This window comes from Siphateles boraxobius, unplaced genomic scaffold (genome assembly GCF_051911475.1).
Source record: "Siphateles boraxobius isolate OS27281-9 unplaced genomic scaffold, OSU_SipBor_1 65, whole genome shotgun sequence".
NCBI classification, from domain to species: domain Eukaryota; kingdom Metazoa; phylum Chordata; class Actinopteri; order Cypriniformes; family Leuciscidae; genus Siphateles; species Siphateles boraxobius.
This window is the reverse complement of record NW_027509192.1, coordinates 2,457,085-2,469,158: the sequence shown is the minus strand read 5'-3', so window position 1 is coordinate 2,469,158 and position 12,074 is coordinate 2,457,085. Positions and strand designations below refer to the sequence as shown.

Sequence of the window (12,074 nt, the reverse complement as noted above, 5' to 3'; positions counted from 1 at the left end):
ACATGTAATGTGATATCTTGACCATAGAAAATATGAATATGGAAAGTATGAATTTCTTATTTAAATATAAACATTAATTATATATTATTTGTTTGGGGGTACACAGACAAGTCAAATTGGGATACATATTATTTAGACCAATTATAGACAACATCTGCAACGCCAGTCTCACTACATACCGTACTCTATTTCCTCTTTTTTGTAATGCTTATTTGCTTTAGAACTTGTACAGGGTGTATTGCATTGAATGTATATTTTTAACTGAATTAGTATTCAGTAAATAGAATGAAATTTAACAACAATACAATGATTTTGTGATGAATAAGTGCAAACGTGAATTACAGAAAAAAAGAAAGAAAAAGGGGAATAATTTTTGTGTGTGTGGGGGGGGGCAGGGTTTACCTTTCAAGTCATATTCTTCTATTCTTTTTCAGATTAATAATAATAATTCACCAATCGCTGAAACTCCGCGACGGATTTTGGTCGGCCGCGTTGAGGATTGATGACGTCAGCGCGCGCCATTGCGTTTCAAAGCGTGTTTCTCTGCAGAAGTAGGTGTTTGTGTATTTCACTCTTCATGTTTGTCATTCCCTTCGTATTTCATTTACTCAGCATCATGAGTGAAGGATCTTAGAGCAGCTCTGATGGGATTGTGATCACGTGTTTACAGCCTGCAGTCGGTTTATCTGTACGTGACATGCTGGTGTTTGTTTTGTGTTTATTCAAATGTGATAATATAGGTGATTTTCGTTTGCTTTTGTAATACCTCATTGGTCTTATATACATAACCGACTCTTATTGTTGCATATAATTGTCTCAGGATGATGTGAACTCCTGTGTTTGTTGTCACAGGTCCATCATGGATTCTCTGACCCAGGCTCTCTCCTCCAGCTTCTCTGTATCCAGAGAACCCAACAGCACATCTGCTCCCCATCCTCGCCTGGCCCAGTACAAGAGCAAATACAGTGTTCTGGAGCAGAGTGAACGGCGCAGGAGGTTTCTGGAGTTCCAGAAAGAGTGAGTTAAAGTCACCATGAAATCAAAACGGACAATTCTTAAAGGGATAGTTCAACCAAAAATGAAAATTATGTCAGTAATTACTAACCCTCATGTTGTTCAAACCCCGTAAGACCTTTGTTCATCTTCGGAACACAATTTAAGATATTTTTGATTAAATCTGAGAGCTGGATCACTCCTCCATAGGCTTCTAAGGGATTGAAACTTGTTTCCTAAAAAGTTATTAAAGACATCGTTAAAATAGTCCAAGTGACTACAGTGGCTCAATCTTAAGTTTATCAAGCGACGAGAATAATTTTTGTGCGCAAAAACCCCCAAAAATAACGACTTTATTTCAACTATTCATTTCCTTCTCTGTGGGCCTCGAGTCAGTTCACTAGTGTAATAGCGTAAGCTTCTGTTGTTGTACATCACACGCATCACACACATGACCAGCGTTGGCCAATAGGGGCCTACGTGTGACGTAGCACAACGCAATCATACTAGTAAACTGACTAGAGGCCCACCGAGAAGGAAATGAATAGTTGAAATAAAGTCGTTATTTTTGCGCACAAAAAGTATTCTCGTCGCTTGATAAACTTAAGATTGAGCCACTGTAGTCACTTGGACTATTTTAACGATGTCTTTAATAACTTTTCGGGGAACAAGTTTCAATCCCTTAGAAGCCTATTGAGGAGTGATCCAGCTCTCAGATTTAATCAAAAATATCTTAATTTGTGTAGGGGTGCGCCGATCCGATACTCAGTATCGGTATTGCTCCGATACTAGCAATATTTGTCGGATCGGGTATCGCCAGACGAGACCATCCAAATCCGATCCGATATTGTATAGCCTACGTATGTTATTGTTATACAACACAAAAGGCACAAAAACATTATAAAGCACTATAATGTTTTCGTGTACTGTATTCCAAGATTTCTGAAGCCATTACATATAGTTTAATGTGAGGTACAGATTTAAATCGTTAAATTAATCTTCACCTAAGTGCTTCCCTCCGCTGCGGCTGTCAGTCATTCTCAGCACTCAAACAGCGCGTCGCGCTCGGGTAAAACAGTCAACACGATGAAACTCTCTCCAAGATGAGTCAATGTTCCTATTATTATACTGTAGATATGTAGATAAAGGTCTATGGTTTGCATAAAAGGACTTTAACGTGCTGGAGTTTCACATGTTACTTTCTACCGGGTGTCTGTTAGATCACAACACAACTCCTCAGTGATCACAACACTGGAGTAGAGAGCGATATAATTGCTCTTCACACGCACATTAACTGAAATTTAAAACTATTAAAAGGCTCAAACTAATGAATAAATAAAGAAATATATGTATATCTTACTTTTGTGCTTTGAATTTTTCAATGCGACGCGCTGCGCCACGTGACTCCATGTTGCTTCGAGCGCATCATTCTGCGCACGGGATGCGCATAAGTGTTTCGTGCCGCTCTGAATTGGAGCCTTTCATATTACAATACTTTTGCGCAATGGCAGTTTATTGATAGCCTTAGTTGTTCTGTCCAATCTATGTATCATATGTTGCTGATTCATTAAAAAGTTGCGCTTAAAATTTTAAAATAAATTTATTTTAATTATATAGTATATATTCTGTCTGTATTGTTTTACAAAGTAAGGAAAATAATGTTTAAGTCAAGCTTTGATGCCTTTAACAAAAGAATAATCCCAGTCTCTTCCTCACAGTGAGGCATACAGATACAGTTTATTAGGTAATTTGGCACTTTTTTTAAATTATTATTTTAGTATTGGATCGGATCGGTATCGGCCAATACTGAGTCCCAGGTATCGGAGGCAAAAAAAGCGGATCGTGCCACCCCTAAATTTGTGTTCCGAAGATGAACGAAGGTCTTACGGGGTTGGAACGACATGAGTAAATACTGACAGAATTTTAATTTTTGGGTGAACTAACCCTTTAAGCAAACACAGAGTATCTGCTTAGCAACTTAACGGGTTAGGCCTAGTTCACCCAAAAATGAAAATTCTGTCAGTATTTACTCACCCTCATGTCGTTCCAACCCCGTAAGACCTTCGTTCATCTTCGGAACACAAATTAAGATATTTTTTTATGAAATCGTTGAGGTTGCTGACCCCATATAGGCATCAACATCATTACTACCTTTCTGGGCCTTAAAAGTTGCAAACACATTGTTAAAATTGACCATGTGACTACAGTGGTTCAACCTTAATGTTATGAAGCGACGAGAATACTTTTTTTGCACCAACAACTTTTCAACAATCTCTTCAACAGGAAAGCTGCATTGTTTACACTAAGTCAACAGCATAGGAGAATGTTAAAGAGAAGAGATTGTTGAATAAAGTCGTTATTTGGGGTTTTTAGCACATAAAAAGTATTCTTGTTGCTTCATAACATTAAAGTTGAACCACTGTTACTACATGGACTATTTTAACGCTGTTTTTACTACCTTTCTGGGCCTTGAAAGTTGCAATGACGTCAGAAACCTCTTGGATTTCGTCAGAAATATCTTAATTTGTGTTCCGAAGATGAACGAAGGTCTTACAAGTTTGGAACGACATGAGGGTGAGTAATTACTGACAGAAATTTAATTTTTGGGTGAACTAACCCTTTAACCACCTACAATCCCCTGGTAACCCTTGGGCTTTACTTTGATGCAGTGACACTAATAAAAAGCATTATGTTGTCAGGAAAAGGCTGAACTACGTGAATCACGCCCGTCGTCTGGCAGATGGAGACTGGACCGGAGTCGACAGTGAGGATGAGGAGGACGGAGAGAAGAAGAGTCCGCAACAGCTGGAGAACAGCGCAGATGAAGAGGGGATGGAGATTGAGCAGAGGAAAAAGCTACCGAAGCATTACGCCAACCAGGTGCTCAAAAAAATGTTGACACAAAAACAGATATAGTCATTTACATAAACCAGCTATAAAGGGACAGTAGCAAAAACATCTTGTTCATTTAGAAGGATTGAAAAGAGTGGAAAATGCCAACACAAAGCTAAAGTAAAAAAAAGAAAAAGCCGAGTCCAAAATGGCTAAACACTGAGGCTTTTAATTGTATTAATGACAAATTATTGCTCAGGAAATGAACAAAATTGAAGCAAATGCACTAGTTAAAAAGCCATTGCTGTCTCAGATAAACATCAAAGACTGAATGAGGTTTTTGGCAGAATATGGAGTGATGAATCACAATTAAACACACTGAGATGCTCCAGAGCGATGTCTTCCAAAATCTGCTGAGAAATATAATAATTAATCCATCTCTACCACAGTGAAGCATGGAGGAAGAGTGTCATTGTGTGCGGAGCCTTTTCAGCTGCTTCAGTGTGAAGAATTGTTTAATGTTTTGGAGTACAGGAGAATAGTGCAGAATGGCTTGCTTCCCAAAAATAAAAAGTTATCTAAAGAGGAATGATCAGATATTATTTTTCAACAAGACAATGCTCCTACCCAAAGATCCAGATTTGAACCTTAAAGTGAATATTTGGTCTATCACATTAAACTCAAACTGAGAGACATTTTTTCAATTACTCATGAACTGGTTGAAGCCATTAACATAGAGTGGAATAACACTGACTCTTCTTTCTGTAAATAGCTCTCTGTAAGTTGGGAAAGGCTATTCTGTGCTAAGTTACTTTATCTACTGTATTTGTGAATTTCTTGCTCTGACAAGTGAATTTTTTTTTTTTAAATAAAGTGTTTAAAAGACCATTAAAAGACTAAATGTTTTGCCATTTTCAGCCCATTTTTTTGCTCAGGACTCAGGACTGTACAATGGTTTTCAGTTAAAGATACTAGTAATAATTTATATTTATACGCTAAAAGTGGATACTTTTACAATATATAATATTCCTACTATAATAAATATAATATAATAAAAATACAAATGTAATACATTTTCATGATAATGCTGTCTGGAAGTATAATTAACAGTCTTTTAATAGAAAAGTTGTATTTTATATTTGTGTATATGTCCAGCTGATGTTGTCAGAGTGGTTGGTGGACATCCCTGCAGATCTGAGCTCTGATTGGCTGATGGTGGTTTGTCCAGTTGGGAAGCGTTCCCTCGTTGTTGCTTCCAAGGTTTGGACCTATTTTTTTTCATCCAGCTTGCACATCATGTGATCAAACATACAATGCTGTTTGAATGTTTGGGTTTAGTAAGATTTTGTTTCTAAGGAACATAATAGACTACATTTATAATGGTAGGATGCATTAAATTGACAAAAAATTACAGTAAAAACATTTACAATGTTACAAATGCTTTCTATTTCAAATAAATGCTGTTCTTTTGAACTTTCGATTTCTGAAAGATCATGTGAGACTGGAGTAATGATGCTGAAAATTTAGCTTTGCATCACAGGAATAAATTACATTTTATAGTATATTAAAATAGGAAACAGTTCTTTTAAATTGTAGTAATATTTCACATTATTACTGTTTTTAACTGTATTTTTGATCAAATAAATGTAGCATTGATGAGCAGAAGAGTCTTACTGACCGCAATGATGCAGCCTTTTTTGTTTAATTTTCATGTTTGTTGTTTTATCCGTAGGGATCTACCGCATCTTACACCAAAAGCGGCTACTGTGTCAATCGATTCCCTTCTCTTATCCCTGGCGGCAACAGACACAACTCTGCCCTGGGAAAAGGTCTGTCTCTCTGCACCTGTCCTACAGATTTATCACACTAGAGTGTGCTAGAGGTCTGCCGTTCTGAGCCATCCTGGACAATAAAACTGATAAATATGTTTTCTATAGATTACACCATCCTGGACTGCATCTACAGTGACGTGGACAGAACGTACTTCATCCTGGATGTCATGTGCTGGAGGGGACATCCTGTATATGACTGCTCAGTAAATAATGACTTCTTTTAATAACATTTATATTAACGTTAGGGACATATTCTACACTTTCAGACCATCTTATATAATTAATTATGTTGAAGTACTCTTATGTTTCTCGCATTAAAGCAGTCATAATTTAGTTTTAGATTTTTATACACTGCCATTCAATAGTTTGGGGTCAGTCATTTTTTTAAAGAAAATTAATACTTCTATTCAGCAATGGTGCGTTAAATTTACTTGACGATAAAGATATTTATAACGTTACAAAAGCTTTCTATTTCGTATAAATGCTGTTCTTTTAAACTTTTTGATGGTTTAAAAATTGGTGTCCACAAAAATATTAATCAGAACAACCATTTTCAACATTGATGATAATAATCAGAAATGTTTCTTGAGTGGCAAAACAGCATTTAGAATGATTTCTGAAGGATCATGTGACACTGAAGACTGGAGTAATGATGCTGAAAATTCAGCTTTGATCACAGAAAATAAATTACATTTTACAATATATGAAAATAGTTGTTTTAATTTGTAATAATATTTCGGAGTAGTACTGTTTTTTTAATTTATTTTTGATCAGATAAATGCAGCTTGTTTCACACAACATCTTTAAATGACCCCAAACTTTTTAATGGTAGTGTATATAAATGACCTCATAAATGGCTCAGTATTAAAATTATAGTTTGTTTGCACAATTCTTTTCTTACAGTTATAAGCATAAGTTTTTATATTTTTACAGACGGAGTTCCGGTTCTACTGGCTGCAGTCTAAAGTGGAAGAGGCCGAAGGTCTTTCTGAAATTTCTAAGATTAATCCTGTAAGTGAACAAATAACTGCATCTGTGAGCAAGGCTGAACTTTGAGCTGAAGTACTCTATTCATTCATGGTCTGTCCTCTCTCTGCAGTTCCGATTTGTGAGTCTGAACAACATCAGCTGTTCGACAGACTCCATCCAAAAAGCTCTCGCACATGAGTACAACTTTACGGTAAGAACATAACCTATTTAAAGTGTAACGTCGCTGATTTTCAGCCTGCTTTGTATTGTTTTAATGTCGTTGGTATAATTAAATGAACAATGTTTAGTTTACTTTTTCTCAGGTTTTTTCTGGACCAAGAAATTCACATTTATTTGTCAGCAATAATCAGTATTTTTTCCAAAAGCTAGTGTTTGACAGCTCCGGGGTTCTCGTACAAACTACAGATTATACTTATGCATTTTTGTGTCCCCGCCCACGGGCGGTCAGATCGGCAGAGGGTTATTAACAGAACAGTTATTTAAAGTGTAGGTTTAGCACTGAAAATTCTCATACTCTTTAAAACCGCATTATGGTAAAAATTGTACACTATGGCAACAGCTTTCTTATCTGTACGTGACGGCGTTTCAGTTTAGTGTTGACTACAAACAAAGACGTTTTTCAGATTTTTAGTCGTGGCGTTCTCTCTACATTTACGATTCTTTGTAGCCTTTGGCCGATGCCTACAACGATCCTTCACTGGAAACCTAATGTCACAATACGATACGTATCACAATATGGATCAATTTGGAATTTAAATTTCTTTTGAGCAGAGTTTAGTAACAGTAATAACTTTATTGAATAAACAGTGTTATAACAGTTGTGATAACTGAAAAACTATTTAGTTTTTGTCATTAAAATACAATGAGAGTTAAATTAAATAAGTGTTGTAATGTGCACCAAACACAGTAATTTCTTTACATTGTTGAAATCATTTTAAACAAATTAATACAATAGAATAAAGATAGCCTACCAATAAAGAGAAAAGTTTTTGAGTAGGTCTAGCACTAGTATTTAGAACTTAATAAAGTAATTAAATGTAAAATAACATTGGGTAGTATTTTAGTCCTGACTAAATTAAATACATCGACTATAAATCCAGATTCCTTATAATTAAAGCTATCTTTTGTTGTTTTGAGAACAATAAAGACAGACACATATGGCTGCTGTCACTTTAAGAGCTAGTGCTCGGATCCTGTTTTCATTATACTGTCACATCACATGCATTTTATGCTTATTTAAGACATAACCGACTGTGTTGGATACTCACCAAGACCGACATTTTTGACAACATTTTTGCTTGTTTTTGGCTGTAAAAGCGATATAATCCGTGAAAAAGAACTTTTGTTACTCACAGGCTGTTTGTGAGGCGGCTTTACTCTATGTAAGCAATGAATGCAGAGAAAACCATCTCTCAGAGAGCGTGCGAGTACTGAATAGTTTAAAATCTCTTGAATGTTTAGCATGGTAAGACTTAAAAAGACGAGCGAATGGTAAACTTAAGTGACAATGTAATGCTCGCCCGAATATGCAAGTGAATATTCCGTCATGTCCCAACCCCTAAAAGTGAGAGTGTAGTATCGCCGCCTTCAGCGCGTTTGACGCTTGCCTTGAGCAACCCATTATAGAGAGACAGAAGACGCGGCACAGCTGGACACTCAATCAATGTTTGAGGGAATTTCCCGCATTATAAGTGGGAGATCTGCGGGAATGATTAGAATAATGCGTAATACTCGCAATCCCGTGCTGAAATTCGAGCTATGAATTGGCTACATTCAAAAGCACGACAGTATCGTTACAGCAGTTGCTGTATCAGGGCTCCAGACTAACTTTTCCATTGGTTGCACTGGTGCTACCAACTTTCTCAGTTGGTTGCACCAGCATATGATTTGGTCGCACTTTTTTTTTTTTTTTTTTGCTACATGCCATGGGATTAATCAATGCATGCTGATGAATAGTGGTTTTAATGGACCAAGGCTAGCAAAATTTCTGGGTTGCAGCAGAAATGGGCTACCTGTAATATATTAATGATCATTGCCAAATTTCAGGATTTTCATGGGTTTTGGACAGTAATTTTAATCTGTAATTTTAAGCATTTTACATTTGAATTATATACAATCTATCTATTTACTTTTGAATCATTATCTATCTATCTATCTATCTGTCTATTATCATCTTTCTATCTTTTAAAAATCATTAAACATTCAAATGTATGCATTACATTTTAAAAGATTAGAGTATTATAATAAACTGATACAGATTTGATACATCGTTATCAAAGTTTATAGTTGTAACAAAAAGCAGAAATCTCACACTCCTTACCTTCTGCATTTTATAATAATTTCCTTTTCCTCTGTCGATCGATCATGAGAGTAATCGCTCGACAGAGGAAAATATAACCGCTGAAAAGACGTAGGAGGAAGGGGCTCTGTGTTTCGGGAGACCATTTTTTAATCATTTTTATATGCCTTAATTTGGGAATTCGTAATTGGCGCGTTTCACCATCAGTGTGCAATGCGCGTGACGTTCACCTTCGTCAATAAATAAACTGCACGTGTCTTGCGGAAGAACATTGTAGACGGAACTTCTCTCCGTTAATGTCTATGGCGAGTCAACCAGGCACTGGGCTACTCCGCAGCCGAGACGACCCCGGGATAAAATAGTCCGAATATAAAAACTTATTATAGGCGTACCGTAGTGATTCAGAATAAGTCAAAAAACACGGTTTGGAAAATGGATTCATGATGTAGCCTACTCGTTCATTTTGAACATAAGTTACGGACTGCAGCAGTTGATACAACGGCGTTCTGTTGCTCAAGCGTCCACTCGCACAAATGCGACCACATAACATTTTAACTCCCACATTCTGAAAAAATGGTCGCATATAAAACCTCAAGTAACTCACTCCTGCTAAACGTTTACTCTCAGAAAGTTTGCTAAGAAGTATTTCCTACTAAAGCGAGGCTGAATTTGACTCTGGTAAGCGTATCCATTGCAGACTGGTGGGTGGGGGCTTGGATGGCAGTGCATTATGGGTGTTGAAGTATTCCTGCCCATTTGGCAAAAGCAAAGACAACAGCCTTTTTTCTGTTCTCTCTAGTCCGGTACCCCTGATATCAAAATAGTTTTCACCTTCTACTGTATAGGCAGCCGAGTTTTATTGAAAGCTTATTTCGCCAGTAGTGAAGTCCCCTTTATTATGCCAAATAGGATTGAATTAGTTGATTATCTATGTTTTATTTGAATAGATGAACTCAAAATGTGTTCCATTATTCTAGGTGGACGGACTTCTTTTCTACCACAAGGAGACCCACTACACCCCTGGCAGCACACCGCTGGTTGGTTGGCTCAGACCCTATATGGTGGCAGATATCTTGGGCATTGAGGTGCCACAGTCTCCCCTCACCAGCAAGCCTGATTATGCCAGCCATCAGCTTCAGCAGATCCTGGAGCACAAGAAAACATCCACAGAAGTGCGGCCAGCCGACCAAAACGGCCGCTATGAACTGGAACACCTCTCCACGCCAGAGACACAGCTGGAGAACTCCCACACTGGTCAGAAAGAGACCATGGAGGTCTGAGATGCACGAAAAGACTGCAGAAACTGTTTTAGAGAGCACTTTTCTCAAGCCTGCAAATGACCATGGAGAACAGTAATGTGAATGAGTTTTTAATTGCTATATTTAAAATTGCAGTTCAGTTCCAAGTAACCCAAATGGGCCTATTTCTGTAACCATAATCGCTAGAATGAAACTCCTCTGCTTTTTTTTGCAGTTGTTATTTTAGAAAACGCATGTATAAATGGTAGTATACATCACACTCTGTTCAGTTCATCTGCTCTGTTTAGCCATGCATCTTTATTGGATTTTATATATAGATTTTTAATTCAATCTTTTCTGAAGATGTTTCGATCATTAAAGGGATAGTTCACCCAAAAATGAAAATTGTCATTTTCTCACCCTCAAGTTGTTCCAAACCACTTTCTTCAACAGAAGAAATTCATACAGGTTTGGAACAACCTGAGGTTGATTAAATGACTAATTGTTCCTTTTTAGGTGAACTATCCCTTTAAGATTCAGCTGGTGAAGAAGCCTTGAATTATGTTTTTAAATTGAGTTGACTTCAATAAAGTTTTACTGTCTGTTTTGTTTAACCCTTTGTCTTAAATATTTTTGAATGTCCAAAAGTTTCAAGTCTTGCTTCTACTTTGAGTCAGTAAGTTTTTTTGTTTGTTTGTTTTTTGTTCAGCAAGGGTCCATTAAATTGATCAAAAGTTACAGTAAAGTTAAAGATTTCAATATTAAATGCTTAAAAGAATCCTAAAAAAAATGAAGTAGCACATCTGTTTTCAACATTGATAATAAGAGCTGCAAATCACAATATTAGAATGATTTCTGAAGGATCATGTGACACTGAAGACTGGTGTAATGATGCTGAAAATTCAGCTTTGATCACAGGAATAAATTAAATCTTAAAATATATTCAGATAGAAAACATTTTAAACATTTCACAATACTACAGCTTTATTTATTTTGATTTCAAAAATGCAGCTTGGTGAGACTTTAAAAAAAATCCTCTAATCAATTCCGGACTGACAAATTGAACCCCCGGACTACGTATTTTCTTGTTCGAGAAGCCGTTTCTGTTGAATATACATCATCATAGTAGAGATGAAAACACGAATGCAACTTCTGTTTCATGACTCCTTTAAAATATTGTTTTATGTATATATAAAAAGGGTTTTTAACCGCCAAATAATGTATTGTTTCTGTTGCCATCACTGTAGTTTAACTCTTGCAATAAAATGGTGGCATCATCAAAATAACCTGAGGGTGTATGTCAAGCCCCTCATACAAGAAATCTGCAGGTGGTTATAGTGAAGATGCTTTGAAACCACTAGCTCACCTCCCACAGTACAACCAAAACGTAATCGGAGAGTTTGGTTATTAGTCAGTAGCTGCTTTCCAGGAACTCACAGCACCTGTCAGCCTAGATTAGCCTTCCTGAATCAGTCATGACTCATGACCAATAAAATACATCTGCCGTTTAGGCTTTCTCCGAACATGGACTTAACCCCCCTAGTTTCTAATTGAAGCTTCTCAAAAAAAAAAAAAAACATTTTGCCTTATTGTGCACATTTTCCAGCATGATGTTATCATGCTGTCTGTCAGTCATTCAAGCCCATGGAAAGCCGCCCACAGGAAACTCTCTGCTGTTTTATCGGCTCAGTTTCTTGGCAGGTTTACTTGCGTCAGGTTTAAACAGTAGAATCTTCATGCCTTTTTGCCTTAGTAGCCTACAATGGCATCTGTAACAGAATGGAAACACACTGACATCAAACACTGCTCTGATCTATATTTAGCTGTACTTTTAGTTAGTTAGTTAGTTAGTTAGTTAGTTAGTTAGTTAGTTAGTTAGTTATGAAAAAA

At 36.7% G+C, this 12,074-nt stretch overlaps 1 protein-coding gene across 3 annotated transcripts; it reads left to right on the top strand.

Annotated features, from left to right (window-relative positions):
* The first annotated feature begins 396 nt into the window (after positions 1-396).
* Positions 397-10,798, top strand: snupn (snurportin 1). Of its 3 annotated transcripts, none has more exons than XM_077210305.1 (9): positions 397-688; positions 853-1,017; positions 3,693-3,873; positions 4,981-5,085; positions 5,558-5,654; positions 5,763-5,860; positions 6,591-6,668; positions 6,757-6,837; positions 9,924-10,798. In XM_077210305.1, exons 2-9 carry the CDS (start codon positions 860-862, stop codon positions 10,224-10,226), a joined length of 1,101 nt encoding a protein of 366 aa, XP_077066420.1. In that variant the 5' UTR covers positions 397-688; positions 853-859; the 3' UTR covers positions 10,227-10,798. The 3 variants fall into 3 exon arrangements, with proteins under 3 accessions (XP_077066420.1, XP_077066421.1, XP_077066422.1); XM_077210306.1 differs by having other exon boundaries at positions 397-740; XM_077210307.1 differs by having other exon boundaries at positions 399-551.
* The last annotated feature ends 1,276 nt before the right edge of the window (positions 10,799-12,074 follow it).